Source organism: Dermacentor albipictus, chromosome 9 (assembly GCF_038994185.2).
Source record: "Dermacentor albipictus isolate Rhodes 1998 colony chromosome 9, USDA_Dalb.pri_finalv2, whole genome shotgun sequence".
NCBI classification, from domain to species: Eukaryota; Metazoa; Arthropoda; class Arachnida; order Ixodida; family Ixodidae; genus Dermacentor; species Dermacentor albipictus.
In genome coordinates, this window is record NC_091829.1 from 59,051,769 (window position 1) to 59,071,980 (window position 20,212).

The following is a 20,212-nucleotide window of genomic DNA, read 5'->3' on the forward strand; positions in this document are numbered from 1 at the left end:
CTGCACCTTATGCTACAGCCTCGATAGGTCTCTTGTCGCCAAAGAGCGTAAAGAATAACTTTTTTTTTCAAACAAGGGCATTTATTTCAAACCAACATTTAATTGTGTAATAAGTCGCGTTTTGTAAACAGCGTTCACGGTCGCTTTCAAGGGCAAGCGCGCGACACCGTCACAAGGCCAGCTGCAAAAAAAAAATTGGGCAATGTAGAAACGCCGAATTAAGGTAGTGTACACGTATATGAGCACCCGTGCGAAGTGTCACGTTTGAAATCCGACCGGTAAAGTCACGAAAAGCTGCGCAATGAAGAAAAACGTCGCATTTTCGCTCGCCGGAGCTGATGCGCGCATCTCAGAGCGCGTGGCCCCATGGGATGACCTCAGAGATGAGGAGGCGCCTGGTAAAATCCTGGAGGTGACGTGCTGGAAGGTACATCATAGCGACAACCGCTAGGTGTACGCGTCGTCTGCTTAGGTGCTTCTTGCAGGCTGTTAAGACGACAACTTTGCAATTACTAGCCCTCTGTTGTTGACAAGATTGCTTTAGTGGCATAGACCACTCATCTATAACAAGTTAAGCCAAATTGCATAATTTAGTTGCATGCAGTTGGCCTTTAAGTGAACAAAATATGATTTGGTTTATTCATACAGCGCAGGTATCCACCAGGCTTGGTTACGAGCTTATTTGTTGAACAATACAAATCAATCTACATAAGAATTTTGGCTCATAGTTTTTTTCTTAGTGATTTTAGCCCCGCGAACCCCCTAAGCGACGCTTTCACTTATCTTCTTAAAGGATACCGTTTTTGTTTACATCCTATTTGCAAGTATAAAATACATAACCAAGCTGCACTCAGTTTCACCAATACACGCCTCCGAGGATCAAAAAACTTTTGGTGTCGTCATCCGTGGAAAAAGAATGTTCGAGCTTCAAAAGTTCAAAAAAGAGGCGTTTCCAGACAAAAAAAAAATTGTGTCCAGCTTGGTCGTGTGCTGTATGCTTTCAATTAAATTAAACCAAATTCGGAGAATTTACGTGTTAAAGCCACGATACGATTACGAGGCACACTGCAGCGAGGGTTTCTTCAACGTGCACCGAATGCACGGTACACGGCCGTTCTGTTCTCTTTTTTTCTTCCTTTCTTTTTTTTGCCAGGCCATGAGGCTTGGCAGCACAACGCCAGCGCCACAACGACGCCACGTCGGCGGTTGTCTATGCACTTGGGTCGCTCATTGAGAGAGTTTCTTGCAAACTACAACGAAAACTTAGCTTAAACGGATTCCCACAACGCGTGGAATCCCCGTACTTTTCTTTATTGCGGCAGCAATTATATGGACACTCCCGACGGATTTCTACCGTCGCCGTCACTGTGAGGTTCCGTATGAAGTCCAAGGGCGTTAAAATCGTCGCAGCACGCCGTATGCTGTACGCTCGAGCGAAAGCGCTTGAATGTGAGCCGGCTATCTCTGTTCGGTCTCGCGCACGCAACGGAAGAAAGCGGGGAGGAAGCGCACCGCCTCCAGTCGCGCGCAAGGCTTCGAGGAGGGGGGGTGTGAGAGTGGGGGCGTGTTCTACTGAGGGCGGCTCGGGCCGATGTGTCTTGAAAGCCACCTGCGACGGATACAGAGTCCACGCTGCGCTGCGTTTTGGCGATCTATAGTTCGACTTGACGCGAGCGGCTGCACGAAGGTCGATTCGCTCGCTGCTGCTACCGCGTTTCCTCACTGCAGCGTTTCGACAGTTGCCTGCGATCATAGAGCGAGGTGTGTTCACGTGCGTTTGTGCGCACGTGACAACATCCTTGTTAATTTAGTTAGTATGCCTACGTTTAAAAGTTTCTACGGCCGATAAAAGTACTATCGTTACTTCGTGTACACCTAGCTGTCCACCAAATTGCAATCGCAATGAATGATTCCCCTCTCGGTCAGAACTGCGACTTTTTTTCCTTCAAGCAGATAGCTTTCGTTGCCTCGTTCGACGATCTTCGTGGTTCGCGGTCGGCGGTGGGCGGTCGTACTGCCTATGCAACAGGCGCCTGCTCTGGAGCGACGGAGTGGTCCAGTTTCGGAGCACTTTCACCGGCGAACGGTCACCCGTGCTGCTGCTGCTGCTGTGCGAGCTTCTGGCTCTCTGAATGTTTAGATGCTAAAGAGCGGCATTGCAGTGTGCGAATAGGAGCACCAGCACCGCGATCCACTTCTGGGACAGGAGCAGTTTGGCGACGCCGAGGCGCAAGCGACTGTAGTGCGAGCTGCACCAGCGCGAGAGAGCGGAGTGCGAAGGAAGTCACGTGACGCAAACGCCTCACGTCCTTTCATTTCGCTGATCGGTCAGCGTAACACCTAACCGAACGTAACCAAAATACTGATAACTCTTGTGCATCACTTTGAGGCGCTACTCCTTCACTTGACCAGTGACCAGCTCCACAAGAAAAATATGAATGCGCAGGAGACTCTTCCTCCATAAACAACACAAACAATGATTTACCCTGATTAGTTTCTCTGCTTTTCATATTATCATTACGGCCCCTTCTGGGGTCACTTCCTCGTGAACTGACCACATACTTTGCAACTTCGATAAATCAACAAGCAGTTGTCTTGCTTACGACACAGTTTTTTCTGGCCGTTTTCCGCCCACAATCTTATTTCCGCGTGAATACAGCACTGCATACAAACTTCGACTTGTTCCATAACATTTAGCCATACAAGACCACTCCGGATTGAGGTAAACCTGAAATATAGCTTAAGTATATCATAAGGAGCCAACAAACACTGACACCAAGTACAACATAGGGGAAATTACTTGTGCCTAATAAATTAAATAGAGAAACCATAAATTATTGGAAGTGAAAGTAGATGAAAAAGCAACTTGCCGCAGGTGGGGAACGATCCCACGCCCTTCGCATTTCGCGTGCGATGCTCCACCAATTGAGCTACCGCTGCGCCATTTCCCCATCCACTTTCTTCGGTATTTATGTTGCCTAGTGGAATAAATCAACCCCATCCAATCAACCAAATCAACCAAATCAATAACCCAGCGCCATCACTCACAGACATTGGCGGCGGATGTGGAAGATCCCTTCTGCCGCAGGCATAGTAGTAACTCTAGAGAGGCCATGGCGCGCGCAATCTATCTTAATCTCATATATATATATATATATATATATATATATATATATATATATATATATATATATATAACACGTACAAGACCGCTTACGCTGATGACTTCAGCGTAGATACCGTCGTCGGCAGTCAGTAATAATTTAACTCGTATGCACCGGGACATCTCGGCACCACTTTTTCGCAGATACAACATATTCAGGCTTCCCAAGCGGTTAAGACATGATAATGTACGTAACCTACAAGACCCGCAATATCAGCATCGTTTTTTTTTTAATTATGGGGTTTTACGTGCCAAAACCACTTTCTGATTATGAAGCATGCCGTAGTGGAGGACTCGAGAAATACCGACCACCTGGGGTTCTTTAACATGCACCCAAATATAAGTTCACGGGTGTTTTCGCATTTCGTAACCATCAAAATGCGGCCGCCGTGGCCGGGATTCGATCCCGCGACGTCGTGCTCAGCAGCCCAACACCATAGCCACTGAGCAACGACGGCGGATATCAGCAACGTTATACATCCACATGCTCTGCCTAGGAGACACGGCAAATGAGCTGTCTCTACCGATATACAGGTCATCCATATAACTAACGTGATAGCCCAGGACAACAGCCAAAAAACATTACTCTATACGCCTAATAAGATGTCTTCTACAGAGTACACGGGACCGTTTCGGCCACGTCCCGAGGAGGTTTGTTTCTTGCCTTTTGCTGCTTGTGTGATCTACACTTTCGGGTAAGTGCTAGAACACGACGGGGCGTATTGTGTAACGAATCATTTCATTTGGCAACGTTCTCTGCGCATCAGCCATGCACAGCGGATGACCACCAATAGCGAAGGGCACCATGCTTGCGTTAGCGACGCTTGGGCTCCTGTTCTCACGGGGTGGACGTACACGCGGCTATCAGTGCACCCCTCATGAATCGGTTATTAACACGCCCGCGCCTTTCGTTGATCTCCTCGCCATGGTTAAAATGGTTCCATAGGCTTAAACTCCTTAAGAAGCACCGCTGCTTGCTGTCAGCCATTCGGTCAGAGAGACTGGTTTAAAAAAAGCGCGGAATACATGGACGACAGAAACTATAATATAGTTGGGTTAGGCTAAGTGACGACGGCGAAAAAAGGAATGCGGCATCACTTTAACGCACAAAATGAGACAAGGCACACTGAAGCACTCCGCCCCTGGCGCCACACAGTCCGGAACTTCTCGCAAGCTGCATGCTCACGGCTCGGCGTCACGTTATATTGAGCGTTGCCTTGACCACTTCGATACGCCAAAATATCTCGCCCCTTTCACGACCGTCCCGACCGGGGCAGCTCTTGGTGGGGTCCCCGAGGTGGGCGTTCACCAGCAACAAGGACATGTCCGCCCGCAGCAAGGTGGCATTCCGGGCCAGTTTCAGGCACTGCGCGCACAGGCGGAAACGCACGTTAGGCAGCTCACCTACAGAACACAGTCTACCCGCCTGTCAGTCATGCATTTCAATGTGCGCCTGCAGGCTGGGCGATGCGTCGGCTAGGTTTGCATAGTTCAGCGGCAACCAACAAGTGGCTTTGTGCAAGACATTCAAGAAAAAGGAGACCGTGATCTGCGAGAGTATAGCACAAAGCTACAAAATACTCCCCATAAGGTTTTCCGAAAGAAAGCTTCCTCACCGACGAAAAAAAAATGGCTGTGGCTTAGCTAAGGTTAAGCCCAGGATGCGAAGCATACTAGCCTTTATTTTAGTTGTTGAACCACTGTTTAGCCTGGTGAACTGCTGTTGCTTGGCTATATTTGGTTCGGCTAGACGAAGAAACAACTCATGCGTTACTCTGCTTCGCCTTCAAGAGTGGAACGCCACAGCGTTCCCGTCGACCAGCCAAGGGGTGTAAGACAATGGGCTACGGCGGAGCGACTACGCGCACCGCATTGGACGCGGTGAGCGTCGCGCAACGCAGCGTTCGGCGCGGCAACGAAATGTCCGCCTGAGCAAGCGACGCACGCCTGAGCCTTAGATACAGCTCGTTTCTAAGGCAACACCGCATTCACTAGAGGCGCTTTTGTACCTCTTTGAAGCATCGTACTCGTGGCTCAGTGGTAGCGCCTCCGTCTCACACTCCGGAGACCCTGGTTCGATTCCCACCCAGCCCATCATGCAAGAGTTGAGCCAAAGCCACCTAGAAAATCAGTCTCTGTAGCACGCCGTAACCTTGGCTTCTCATTCCAACAAGCAGCTCTGTCTCCAGGAGACATCTCACCTCGTGAGTGTCTAGCAGAGGCAACCGCAGCTGCTTATATACCGCCGGGACGCCGCGAGCGACGGCGCGAGTTGGAGCCCCGTTTCTCCTCTGTCGTGACGTCACGGTGGCACGTGGTATTGAAGGCGACACCGCCACGCCTGAGGAGCTGGGTTGAGCTCTCGTAATATGCTTCGCATAAAAAATGGAGGACGCTCAAATTTCGCCTTTAAGAGTTGAACGCGATAGCATTAAAAGATCCCTGACTGCTTCTAACGCTTCGCGGCTACTGCAGCTTATGTGACCGTAATGTTTACCGGGAAACGCTGGTGGCGAACGCTAGGCACGAAGGCAACTTTCTGGTAGAAACGCGGCCCCTTGCGTGGGCCGCGATGCCGCAGAGGCGAGCGCCATCTGGAGGTATTGCAAGGAACCGGGCCCGCCGCTTCCACGGCCGGACTCGACTCCCTCGCTCCTCCGCGCGGAGGAGAGAGTAGAGTCCGGCCGCGGCCGCTTCGTGCCCTTTCAGATTTCCGCGCGCCGCCACGCGCCAAACTCGTAGGAGGCCGTCGCCACTCTACGAATGATAGAAATGCTGGAAAATGGGTTTGTGTTTTGAGTCTCCGCGTAACAGAACTATGTTTTCTTCTATACTCAATACAGTCAAACGCTATCACGTCTGTAGGTTGTGTGTAAGTCGTACTTCACAATTTCTCTGACGTACTTTACCTTGAGAAATTCAATTCGTTCAATACCTTCCTTGCGCTATGCACGGAGGGCCTGTGTGGTTAGGTACGCGTGGTTCGAAATTCTTCTTGTCCATACAACGGTCGACGCGGGACGCGGGATGCCGACGCCCGATTTTCCACGACACGGGGCCCTCAACGCTCTCAGTGCCAGTACGGAGACTGAACTCTGACATAACGCCCATCTAGGATAGTTGCAACACGCTCGCAATCGGCCAAGACGCTAGCGTATCGCAGGTTGAGTGCGAGTTAATCACCATCCGACAGTAACGATAACCAGTGACACCACCGCGGATTTCTCGAAAACATTGGGCCATTCCTCGACCTCTGCAACAGGATCATTTTTTAGACTGCGAAGCTTCCCGGATTGGAAGGCCGCACAGATATCTTTTTAGAGCGTAGCTCTTTAGCGCCCGTTACTGCGTTTCGCGTCGCCGTTGAACCTCGCCGTTGGCCTCGCCATAACCAAGGTCATCATACGCGCGCTCCTGCTGCCATCGCTTGCGCGCGGCGCGAGTATTGCTCTGCCCTTGTCCTCAAAAGCCGGATCACGTGCTCTCGGCTATCCTCTCGCCCCCCTCCTCAGCGCAGCGCCCTTGAGGTGACTCTCTCCGCTACTGTCCTCTTCGCCCTCGCCGTCCCTTCTCCCGCTGTCGCGGCAGTGCCGCGGTGCCGGCAGCGGGCGCTCTTTGCCGCGCGTTATCCACGGCGCTCCCCTCCTCCGTTTCCGCGTCGCGTGGCTGTACGGCTCTCAGCCGTGTCTTTCGCTTCCCCGTTTGCGGGCAGCGTTCCTCGGTGGCATTTGTCGCGTCTGGCAGTGCCTGCACCTCGCTGTCCTTTACCCGCCTCCACTCATGCCCTATACTTCCCCTTACCTAGCACAGTATCGTTGCGGTGACTCGAAAGAGTTAAGTACAAACCCCATGGAAGCGATCTTGCGCGCGAGAGCGACAAGCGGCGCGATGGAGATGGCTGTCGTGTTCGCTTCATCGCCTACAAGTCGTACCCCATGCGAGCGATGACTTCGAGTGACGTCTCCCCAGTGTTGCCGGTATGAGGGTAGCAATATAGGCGCCGGAACTAGCATGGCCGGTGCTTAATTAAATTAAATTATTTATTAAATTAGGTTGATGTGTTTTGCTGTAAAAAACAGCATAAAATATTTCTGAAGAACTTCCAGTAGGTTCTTACCTTTGCATGTGTAAAAATTCAATCGTTTTTTGCTCGTTCCGTGCGACAATCGGAAGTACTTGAATTATGCACATCCAGTTCTGGCTTCGCGCTATTGCCTAGTAACTCATAGCAGTTCGGGGCGTCGAGCGACAAACTCTAGAGTTGCAGAAGCGAGCGATCGCGCGACAAGACCGAGCGATCTGTTCAAGCGACGGCACGATTCCTCGCCCGAAGCCGTCGTTCGTCGCTGTCGCGCACAAAATTGCGCTCATGGGGTTTAAGCTTATAGCGCTTCGTCCCCTTACTTCTACTTCCCTCCCCGACCTTGCGCGGCCACACTGAGTCCCGTCTGTGAGTGAATGAGTGTGACCGCTTGTCAATACCCCCCGCCCCACTCTTCGCGGCATTGACCCACCGCAATATGGCGCGATGGCGCGTCCCCGCAGCGCCCGCTCGATAGAGGCGGATCGCGGTGTGTGCTGCCCAATCCGAAACGCAGAACCGCCTCCGTTCGGCACTGCGTGTTCTGTATGCGGTTGCCTGTTGCTGCAATAAGGGAGCAGCTGCGCTCAAAGATCGCGTTACCAAAGTGTGTGATCGTCGGCCAATTTTTTATTTACTTTCTACTCACCGGCAAAACACTTTTTTTTTTCTCTTTTACAACTTCCCCCTTGGGTATTGCGGCGGAACTATGATAAGAGCGCGTTAAGACGTCCCAAAAGGCGCATTGACGCATATTGGCTCCATGTAAATCACGCGTGACGTCAAGGCTTAAATCTTGCTAAATAAACTTGATGAGGAAGCGTTGCATATTGGCGGTAGGAATGCGCAGGGAACAAATACTTATTAAGGATATCCACGCAACACCAAATGTTCTCTCGGCTTCCCAACAACGTCACCAGAACCATTACTTGGGATCAGATGCTTCCCCTTCCGCATTTTCTGCTGATAAGCCAATCGTTTCAACGAATGAAATGCAGATGCAGTTCGAACGACGGAAATCTACATGCCGACAAAGAAAGAATTCTTTTTCTGTACAGCAATTTCCATCATTGTGAGTTGTAAGAAAAAGATGCCTTCTTTCGGCAAATTCTGCGAGTGAAAGTAATTGCAAGAATGATTTCACGTATACCGTCCAAATGGCGTCACTGACATGCGTACGCTTGCTCGTCAGTTATTCATGCAAGCTCTGGTGAACCCGCTACTAAGCTGCACGCATGAAGCGTCTGAGTTTTCGGCGACGTGGAACTGTGACGCCATCTAGCATGCACTGGTTCAATGACAAATGTCGCCTCCGAGATCGCGGAAGTGACTATAACACTAAAGAGGATTCAGAAATAGCTGCTGACGCTAACGCTTGCGACAACAAATACAGCCTGCTATACTGAGTAACAGTATGTCTTTAAGATTGTGAAGTAAGGCAGCAAAGTAAGAAATAAAGTAGGTGTGCGTCTTAATACGACGACGAAAGATAGCGAAGGGAAAGTCGCAAAAGCTGGACAAGAGACCTGACACTTTGATTTGTTAGGTGCAGTAACATCTGTACATGCCGTGCAGGTGACATTTCTGATACTTTTGTATGAGTGAACCTGCATACGGTGCAGCCTATGAAACGGTTCTGTTTGTCTCCTTCGCATACCACGTCTCTGCCCCTTCCTCCCCCCAACCCTTACATGCACTGTTTGTACATCGAAGTTAGTCGATCCAAAACACTTGGACCTTTTTCTTCCAGGCTAGACTCTGAAACTCGTGGTCGCTCTTTCCATTGCCTAAGAAGTTGCACTGACGCTGTCGTTGGTGAACCTCGCGAAGGGAAAGAATGCACAAGCTTGAACACGGCGCGGTGTTCCTCCTAGCACTTGCCGGCACATCATCCCGGGTAGAAGATATTCGTCCAGCTGCTCTTCGACCCCGTGCTACTTCCTTCATTTAAATCCTCGGAAGCATGCGTCATAGCAAGCGAAACCCACGACGAGTCATCCGGGTCATTTCCATCAAAACGTCGCCCTCTGCCAGGAGACGAAGATGCGGTGAAATCTCGAACTTCGCCTTGGGTCAACCTGAACCTCAATATGTACGAAACGAAGCGCGCTTGCGACACGTGTTCTGTAGTACCTCCCAAATCGCACGCCTCGGTGAATTTAGAGGTTCCTCACATATAGAGTCATCAATAGGATGACAAAAGCAAAGTTTAGCGGCCACGCCGTAAGATGGCCCCGCGGTCTAACTAGATCACGCGGCCACAGAACGTACCGCAAAGCTCTGCCAGTTGACAAAGAGAAAGCATTCCTTCGTCTCAATAGCTGAGAAAGGTAGAGACGCATTCCAATTTCCCCGGTTTGGAGCAAACAAAAGCAGTGTCTTTCTCAGAAGAGGAGATTCAGCAATGGAGATTGACGCGAGTGCCATTGGGATCAACATATAGCCCCTCTCTCCTGACGGCGACTATGCTCCACCATCTATAGAGCGTGCCATCAAGCAAAGTAAGTAGCGCGAGACTTCTCCGCAAGCCATTCCACGTGGATAATATAGGGGCTCAAGCAGACTCACACGATAAAGCACTTCAAATCTGCTGTATAGGAGGCAAGAAGAGCGCTACGGAAATGGGCGATGAACTCAGATGACCTGATGCACTCCTGGTGACCAGCTCAGATAGGCGAGGAACAGTGGGCACCCGAAGAACTGTTTGTCCTCAAAGAGAAAAGCGTGAAAGTACTTGGAATTGCATTGAAACCACACACGGGTGCTCTCCCTCTCTCTCTTGACAAGCCTCGACTTTATGAAAGAACAGTCCAAGCGTTTCGTGCTACAGGCTGATTCACGGATGTTCGATCCAGTGGAGCTTGCCACGCCATTTACCATTGCCATCAGGATCTTCCAGAAGTTATGCACACGTGGAATAGGCTCGGAGAAGCGGCTACCACAAGACATACAAGTAGAATGGCATGTATCGGTGTGCCAACTATCATTTTTGAAGGGCGTTTCGAAGAGCAGAACCAAATTTCCCAGAGTGTTACAGGTGCACTTATTTTGCGATGCAAGCCCTCCGGCGTACGGCGCAGCTCTCTACATCGTACCGAGCGGCTCAGTGAGACCCTTGTTGCTTATCAGCAAATCACGAGTCACACCTAACAAGTCAACGACTCTACCACGGCTGGAGCTCCTAGAAACCTCGATCAAAGGAAGGCTGCTTAGTTACGTCTCAAGTGCCCTCACTCACTTCGAGTTCTAATGTACACTGTGGTCCGATTCCATAGTCACGGCGTCGTGGATAAAAGGCGACAGAGCGAAGCGGAAGCAATTTCTGTCGAACAGAGTGAAAATTGTCAGACAGAAAATTTACCTGTGTGGAGCTGTTGTCCAGGAAAGGAGAATCTAGCCCACCTGCTGACTAGTGGAGTTTCTGTGGATAAGTTATCTTCTAATTGTACGTGGTGCCTATAACAGGATTGGCTATGCGAGTCCAAAAACATATGACTTTGAAGACCCGCTTGAAGTGGCGCCAAACGGAACATGAGCAATTCGCCACGTTTTCAACTTGTCCGAAGCGTTTCGAATAGGCCGGCCCAAATACTTGAAAAACCCGAAGGCACCGCGATCTTTCTCTGTTATAAATACATTAAGCAATGCCTCCTGGATCTCAGCGCTGAGTTCTATGCCGAATCATCGCAATCTTAGAAAAAGCGCCAGGACATCCGAGTTTAAGTTGATGTCTTTGTCAATACATTCACTCAATGGCATACGACCAGCTGCAGAAGAAGAAGCATCGCAGTGCGAAGCTTTGTTGTGAGAATCATTGGGGTGCCACAAGAAAGTTCTCGGTGCACCATGTAGTAAAAATGTATTCGGTGGTCACGTGAGCCTTGGCTCTCAGCATCAACCTCAGCTCCTCCTTGTTCAGCAGCCGTCGTACTAACGCGCTTAGTTGCCTCGACGCTTCGCGACGGTTAACTCCAATGTTTCTCTTTTCCGGTTTCCAAGGCAAAAACAAATAACTGCATAGCGTTCCCCAACACTCGTGATACAAGATTTGAATTCCCCAAGCAAAATCCATTTCTGTGGTGGGTCGTAGTCACTCCTGATTGCCACGTTTTCTAAAACCCCAAGACAGGTTGAGATGTCTTCATCACAACTTCGATTCACATCACAACACAGATCATGTTGGCTTGAGAGTACGTCTTCTGCTGCTTTGTCTGTAGCCCCTTGAAAAGTCCAACTGAACATTCCGATCGTCCCTACAAGAATCGAGTTCATCTGAGATTTGACTTCAGTTCTCAGAATCTGTCACATTTGGCCTTCTCCACTCCGTAGTCCAATATCTTGCAATCATACTTTGCAGCATACTAGTTGGTTTACACTTGAATTATTAACATGCTGCGCAATATAGACAAGAAGAGAAAAAGAAGACTCTTTTTGTGCTACTTGCGCGCACGTTAATAATTATGTAGTCCAATGCTGCCATCTCAATTCACAGCGAACTTGTTCGAATCTGCATGATTTATTTCGGCTTGCTCAAGCTTTGCGCAAGGAGCTAATTCAGCCAGATGCATTTCAGGTTCTTGGCCGATGTTCGAAATCTCCACAACACCGAAAATAAAGTGTGACCTATCGAACAGGCTTTACAGCTTCAAACGAACGGTCCAATATTTCCTGCTTCTTGAAGTTTGAATGTTCCTGAACGTGTTCGTGGACAACATAACTTCCCCTACAACGGGCAACTTCATCTTCTTGGAAAGGTCTTCTCTCAGAAAACTCAGTCGGCTTGTTCCGTCAATTAGAGATCGTAGAAAACTACGCCGCTATCTGCAGAGCGATGGCGCATCGACATTCTCGGCGTTGTCATTAGACGCTGCTTCTGCACACCACGTCTTTTCGATGCGTGAAGTCTTTGTGTCACTCTTCGATGGCACCAAACAAAGAGAAGTTGCATGCCTCCATTGACAATTGGAGCATAGGATGCGTCTATGGGACGCACTTACACGGTAAGCCTTTAGGGTACAACGGAAGCAACATTGCAGATGGCAGCGAATCTGCTCTTTCGGTCAGTCGATAATGTGTATTCGCAGTTTTCGGAAATGAGCTGCACACTTTTGTGAAATGAACACATTTGCTACGAATGGTGCCTTTCCATATTTTGAATAGACAGACACGTTGTCTGACACATCTCGACCTTGTTTATTTCGACCCTACTCACGGAAAGATTCACTGCGCTTAAAAACGCAATCATCCAAGGAACGAGTTTTTATCCTGTCTCGCTGCCTCCAATTGAACAAACAAGATCAATCCTTGAATTTTTGCATCAGTCGTCTTCTGTAGCGTTCGAGGCATTCTTGTCACAATGACTCCGATCACACGAAACCACCAGAGCTGACAGAAGATGTCTCAGCACTATGCATATCAGCATATATGCATGTGGTGTCGTGGTTACCTTAAGACCTTTCACTCCTCTTACACGACTTTAAAGGAAGTCATAGGGCGCCATAACTGACGTTGCTCTCAATGCAGGAACACCGAATGACGAATGAAAGGCAGCAAGCAAACGCAAGCAATTCTTCCTGCTCGATGCCAAACGTGTCACATGATGCTGTGGACCACATGTCCACCACATCTTCGTAATAGGCCTCAGCCACCTGCAGGTTGGCAATGGCTGCAAAGGTAGTGTTCATGATAATGAAACTTAACCATCAAGCTGAATGAAAGACCCATGTCAATGATGGTTTCACACTTCCGGCACAGCGGTAACCATTTACTAATGACTCCACAAGACACCTTAGTAGCTTAGGTACAGCCGATCGAACATTTGTCTGCGGTGCTACAAAAGAAGCTTCCTCGGGGTCATATCGTGACGTCGCTGACGACGAAAGAAAGTAATAATAGTCTCTTTGATAGTCTTTAAACTTGCCATGGAAGTTGCGGCTCCGGCTTCATAAAGTAGCGTGATTTCAAGACCTCTCACAAAGGGTTCCACAGAAATCAAAAGTTCAATCACTGCTGCAATAGCATGGAACTCAGCTTGGTAAGTCTAGAGTCGGCGTCGAGCGTTCTCTTCGTTGACACATTTCTTGAGAAGGCTTCACTGGGCCGATCACTTGGGTTTGAGTCGATGCATGCGTAGATCCCTGGAGCTGTCGCAATGTCCGATAACGGTAGCGAGGGCCATTCGGCACCAAAAAACTACTAGGAAAAACAGAAATCTGCACGTCCCCGAGCAATCAGAACTGGCAACTTCATTTCCTTTCTGTTCTCCTTAGCTCGCGTGACCTTCCTTGTTGCCCAACAGTCTTCATGCGCACTTTTGCACCAGAGGGTGCGTCATCTCTGCATGACGACGCCAGCAACGTTTCTTTGGTGTTCCTTCAGACCACCGGTACATCGTGGCGTTTAAATTATGGCGTCTGTACGTAAATGCTTGCGCGTTTTTGTAGGTCCGACGCACATATTGTGATTTAGCAAATGCGGCACGCGCGTTCGAGTAGAAAGTAGTACGGTGCCTAACGGTGCAGCGCAGGACACCGCAATATGAACAAAACTGCCAACGGGGAGCGGGCAGCGCGGCCACAGTGTGGCCGCACCGTTGCGAGTCGCACTTGTTGGATTTATTACGGATACACGGGGGACTCGGCTTGACACATGTTGCGCAGTGAGCAGGGTTTACAACGTTATTCTGTCACGAAACAAATTTAAAATCCCTTAACATCTGACCACGTATTTCCAAGGTAGTAGATATACCAAGGTAAATGTACCTGGTAGCGAAGCTTCCATAGGAGCCCATACGTTCAAAACATCGCGGTCCATCGGCGGTCCATGGGGCTTAGCGCCATCTGTATGTGGTGGGAACATTTCCGGCGGAAGAAAAAAAAATGTGACGCCATGTCCGTTAAAAGCAGAAGTGACGTCATTTTGTTTTCGAAGGCGCGTAATTTGTTTTGTTGTTCTTCCTTTGGAGCTATATATTCAAGTACCCTGCCATTCAACTGGATGGGCGTTTCGAGCTTTCAGCGTGGAAAGCGATGCAGGAAAAGGCCAGCCGTACGGTTGTCGAAATCGCATCCCTGCAAATAACATACTTTCTTTGGAGGCGGACGAAAGCTTTAGCTGAAGAGTGCTGATCCTATTGTTGGATGCCAAGCCCGTCGGCCAGCGCGGTCGCACGAAAACAACTACACAATTATCTAGCGGTCGTAACTCACTACATTTGACTGAACAGATTAAGAACCAATGAAGCTACCCACGTCACCAAATTCAGACAAACTTTGACAAGCAAGAAAGCACAAACTGTGAGGGGGGCGTATTTAAACAGGTGATACGAGTGCGCCTTTCTGCCCATTTCAAGACGTGCGTTGCATTGCGAGTGATAGTGGCGTCAACGCCCCCTGTAGCGATAGGCGCTTAAAAGAAATGCATTTATTAATAATAATAAAATTAAAGTTGTATTTTCTTAACTCGTCAAGAATGTATAAAATTCTCAAGGAATTTTATTTTCGTTGAATGAGTCTAACTGTGTCTCGTTTGAATTTAAAAAACGCGTTTTTCTTTCGCAATGTTTGTTCCCTCCAAACATAGTCGCGCTTCAATCGCTGCTCCCATAACCCCCCATGCTGATGTCGGTGACAATCTGTACTGAACCTCTTTTCGCCCGAGGCTTCGCGACCTATTTGGATCGACCTTGGATATACAACCAAGGGCCTGACATGAAAAGTTCAGGCACTTCCCGCTGCACGCACGATCTCTTGACAACAACACAAAAAAAATCGTGCCCATTCGCTCTACGACGGGCGCCGCACGAAGTATTGCGGCGCAAGCGCAATCAGTGCCAGAGGGGCAGTTAGCTGTACGTCGTCTGCTAAGATACCTCCCACATCGCCGCGACCTAGATTGCGCTCTTCGCTTTGGAGTACACAAACCCTGTGGCAATGGTGCGTCAACAGCTAGTATTCTAAATCAGCTGTCAAAGCACGTAGGCATGCTGCACACCTAAAGTTTTAACTGCGCCTTTTGCTACTCAAAGGTCCCTTTTGTAAGAGATGGTCGATTTCAGAATTCGCTTGCTAAGGAAGTAAAAAATCACACGACAAACAAGGCATACTTGTAAATCTAGGCTTGAGATTTATTATATGGTAAATACGAAGAAGCCCAGACCACGACGGCAGATGAAGCTTAGATGAAGGTCTCCTTCCTTTCGAGCACCATGGCTACAGCCTTTTGTACCAGAGCACGTGTGGCGAAGTAGGAGGAACCGTAGCAGACGACGGCAAGCTAACTCCGCCTCTGGCGCTGATTGTGCTTGCGCCTCAATACTTGTCACGGCGCCCACTTGGTGGTACGATGAGTGCGGCCACGCGCGCGGTGTTACCTCTTAACAGTGGCCGCGCCTGTACATGTCACTGCCGCAACGCGGTCTCCTTGGCATTTGTCGCTCGCGACCACACGTAATCCGCCATGTCACTCAACTTCTCCGTCCTTCTGCGTTTAGGCTCACGTCACGTGACGCCCGTCGTCTACCACTCCGAAGAACCCAAAGGCGCGCGCACACAAGCATAGAGAAAAAGAAATATACTTGGCATATGCATTAGATGTGCACGGCCTTACCTTTAGTCTGAGGGTGTCCTCGCTCTCGAAGAACATGGCCTTCTTCTTATCGCCTTTCACTTGTGCGACATTGACGTGACGGAATAGCTCAACTCGCCTCTGCTGCAAATCCGACTTGCAAGGCTGAAAAAGAACAGCCGAGTAGCGATCTCATTTGGCCCGAACTTCGCCGCTTCAAAGGTGCAGCTGCGGCTTAAACAGGCAAAGTTCAGTTTATCTCTGGTTGCCTCGAGCGTACAGAAAATCACAACGCATGGCCACTCGCTCCATCAAAATGTCACGCCGATTCAATCGTCTTGGGGTCAACGCATAGGGGGCGTCGAAGAAATTTGGAGGCTGCCTTAGCAACAGACACGCAGCGTGGCCCGTGAGCTTAATCCCAGCGTCATTGATGCCGCCTTCTGAGTTGCAAATAACGACCTGACGCAGTAGCCGTGGCGATGGCCGTGCACTGCTAAGCTCGAGGTCGCGGGCTCCATCACGGCCGCGGCGGCCGCATGTCGATCCGGGGCGAAAAGCGAAGAAGCGCCGCTGTCCCTAGATTTGATGATCAGCAACGGCTGCATAAGCCGCAGTATATTAGTGTCCACTGCATGCGGGACAAAAGTGTACTTGAGCGATCTCCAGGCGCCTTTCAGTCAACTCCAGTTCAACCTCCACCCAGTCTCCAATCAAATCTGCAATCCAGTTTTGCTGAAGATTGGACCGTCCTTCTGCAAGGCGACGTAAGCTTGCGAGCTTTTTTTTTCTCTTCACGCAAACGGCAATTTTGATTACACTGGTATACGGTTTGTACAGCCTATAGGAAGCTACACGTTTGCTTCAGCTGCGACCCAGCGCAGATTGAGCAAATATGCTCCCCTAAGCATTTGGGAAGCAATACAAATTAGCAATTCGCAGGTTGGGAAGATGAACTCGCGGGTGGGGAAGAAATATGATAGACTTACCGCAACGTCCAGGCTGGTGACGACGAGTACGGTGCACTCAGCGTTGACCATATCGTCCGTGACGATGTTGCCCGAATAAGGCTTCTTCAAAGTGTAGACGAGTGTGCCGAGCTCGAACGAAAGACCCATCTTGGTGTCCGATGTGTACCGAACGGTTCTGCGCATAAACTGCGCAATCTTGCTCTGCGCGCAGAATGCAAACATCAGAATTACTAAACAAGACACAAAGAAGGCGATGGATATATACAAGGCATTTGCTGACGTAGAACAGAATGTATGCATTAGCTCACGCATTTGCACATTTGCACAACGATTTCGTAAAACTGTCGTTATGACAGCTACGTCTGCATTACAATACGAACTACAGCAAGGTCTAGCAAAGGTGGTTTCCCACCTTTGCTTGGGAAACTAGCTGTCCCGGCCGAGTACTGGGACACATTGAATGTTCGTACGTGGAGTGAGTGGTGTTACGATCGGCCAGATGGTGCAGTGATCTTCTAGCCTCTCCTAGCCGTAGCCCACTACGACGAATCACTTTGTAAAGCTGACAATGCCTCTCTCACGGAGACACTACCGGCGCCCGCAAGGTGGGAGTATTGTTAGCTGGTTCACTGTCGCCTTAACGGACCAATCAGAGCCAGAAAAACCCCTGGGAAAGGGTGTTTGACAGCATTCCCTCACGGACCAAGGTAACCTCCGCGGTGGTTTCACAAACGCCCCAGCTAACTGCGGGGTCATCGCAGCAAACAAGACGCGCCAGATTAAGTCAAGCGTGACAACCTTTGTCTGCGAAGCCCCCCACTCCTCCTTCTTTCTGTGTGTTCAGCGAAACAAAGATGCGTGAGTCAGTCTGTCAACCCTCATCCTCAACGAGGGTCCTTCGACAACTTTGATGATGTATGGGGTTTTTTGGCGCAAGGGCCAGATATGACCAAAGAGCGCCATACACATGGTGATCGGTTTTCAATGAATTGTTCGTGAAGTGAAGAAATGTACTTCGAATGGTGGATGTGGCATGGCTGTAAATAGGCCTAAAATCAGTCGCTCTGGATTGCGTAAAATAAATAAGTATTAAAACAATGACAATGACCAGAGGTGTGAACTATGGAACTGTCATGTTACACGCGGGTGATGAAACAAAACATGTAGTGAATGCAGCACTGATGTCTCTCACAAGGGCCCTTGAATGCAAGGGCTTGGAGACACGTGCTATGCTAATGTAACAGACGCAGCAGGAGCCTCTGCTAAGAGGCCATACTACGTAACACTTGGTCTGATAATGTGCAAAGTTTGAATGTCGTTTAAATAATTTAAAACTGATGTGGTGTTGAATAACGGGTTCGAGCCGAGAAATTGTGCAGGATGTAATGGGATATGGTGTTGATACGCCAAGGGAAAGTGCTTTTTTCTCTCGCATTCTGTTTCCCTACATTCCACGAGGACGTGGATGACCGTTAGTCTCTTACCACATCTACCACATGTAGGAGGTTCCTCACCAGTCAGCAAGAAGTTGTGTGTACTGTATGTGTGCCCTATTCTTAGTCGACAGAAAGCGACATCAGTCTCTCGTAATTTTGCTATAGATGGGGCGGTACCTAAATGTGGCCTGATTAAATAAAGTTTATTCGAGGTTTGCGAGTCCCAGAAGTGTTGCCAATAATCTCTTAGTTTTTGCGAATAAAAGGTCTTAAATCTATGGCGGGGACACCTACAGAACAGTTCAAAGCTTTTCTTGCTGTGGATGTGGCGATTTCGTCAGCGAGCACATTACCCTCAATGCCTCTGTGCCCTGGCACCCAGCATATAATGAGACGTTTATTACACCCATAGACAGCGCACAAGAGCGTATAAAGGTCATTAATTACAGGGTTCTTGTGCTTTTTAAGCGATACTAACGCCTTAAGAACGCTCCGACAACTTTGGACGCTTCGATTAGACCAAGGTTGAACTGCAGCTTCCCTGGCCTAGGCATCAAGGGAGGAGAAATGGGGTCTAAGCAGCTGTTTTCAGCTCCTCGGGGTGCTTCACTTAAGTGATGCTAGGCTAATGAGATGTAACGTTCTCCGCTCTCCATGTAGCTACTCTAAATAGACCCAGTACGCCTCGTTCTCGATGCGAACATGTTGCTCCCTTCAACAACGTCCTTAGCGTGGATGAGTCGGATGACGGCATGGTGTCTGCGAGCCAATGCGTTCTGCGAGCAGAGCTCCTGTTCAGCCATTTTTACCAAAATCGTGTGGACGAAGTGCCTTCAGAGGTGGCCCCCCTCTAATCTTCACCCCGAGGCTCAGAAAACTTCCCTGTCAAGAAATATTTTCAGCAAACCACCTGTCATGTGCATTTGTAGGGCCGTCATTTCTCCGGGAAGACTTACAAGACTACCATGTTGAACTGCGCGATAGGATACTATTGGCTTCGCGCAAACACTTTGCCTTAAACCTACTGTCTCCGATAACAGTGGGATTCACCTCGAGCCGGTAAACTGCGAACGCTACAATTCAGCAGTTTACTAGCTTGAAAATGAAGAGAGGTTAAACCCCGAATACTGGAACGTTCCGGCACTCCACACTTCACCTCGACTCGAGAAAGTGGATGGCAACCTTGCCTCTCGACAGGAGTCATCACTGCGCTTCACTGACGCCTCGTGGGAGTTCTTGAGTGGGGTAATGTCTTCTTCAGTCGATGGGCGGCGCTGTTCTCAACTCGGTGGGGTTGAGGTAGAGTTTCCAATCGAGGGTTGTTTAAGGATACGGGCCTAAGTTCTCGTTACGTGGTGGCGCTGGCATAGCGCAGCTATAGTGCCTATGGTGCGCCCGCATGTAAGCTCTATGTGATGCAGGACAAATTCAATCCGTGGCTGTATGGAACAGTTTACAGCGCCACTGCACGGACGCTGCCATTATTTAGCACGTGACCACGCCGCCATTGAGCGCCCTCTCGCGTCCACTTCCCGGTAGCGGACGACTTGCTGCGTGAATGCAGAAAAGGACCGTTTTGGCTTTCTAGGGGACATCTTACACGCCAGTGATGCAACGTTTTCGACGGAAAGTGCGAACGGAACTTCAGTGCTGCTGAGAATTTGCGCAGGGCCTTAATTTATCCTGATGGCGCTGAGCGAGCACTCCAAGTGGGCGCATGGACGTGTTCGTATGAAGCGATACCCGATTGCGCGTACTTTCTCTCTTTTCCGTTTTCTCGTAACAGGATAAAGCTTTTACCGCTCTTCTCTATTGTGCAATTCGTTGCGACGATGGTCATGTGCCAAGTCAAGTTTGTCAATAAAATGTGTTTCGCTGTCCATTAAGCATACCTATATTGCATTACCCCTTACAATCACCTGTTGTCCTGAACATGCAAGAGGCTGATAGTACACAGAGATGCATATGCCACCGGAACAGTCAGGGCGAGAGAGAG

General features: G+C 49.4%; 1 protein-coding gene across 11 annotated transcripts in view; it reads right to left on the reverse strand.

Moving 5' to 3' along the window:
- Nucleotides 1–4,247: 4,247 nt before the first annotated feature.
- The window catches only part of LOC135921383 (uncharacterized), a 141,794-nt gene continuing 125,829 nt past the window's right edge, over nt 4,248–20,212 (reverse strand). For all 11 annotated transcript variants that reach the window (XM_070525985.1, XM_070525981.1, XM_065455728.2 and 8 more), the window contains 3 exons: nt 16,799–16,981; nt 15,852–15,974; nt 4,248–4,529 (listed from right to left, as the gene is read on the reverse strand). In XM_070525985.1, the coding sequence (XP_070382086.1) occupies nt 4,359–4,529; nt 15,852–15,974; nt 16,799–16,981 (477 nt within the window). In that variant the 3' untranslated portion in view covers nt 4,248–4,358. The remainder of the gene's footprint in view (nt 4,530–15,851; nt 15,975–16,798; nt 16,982–20,212) is intronic.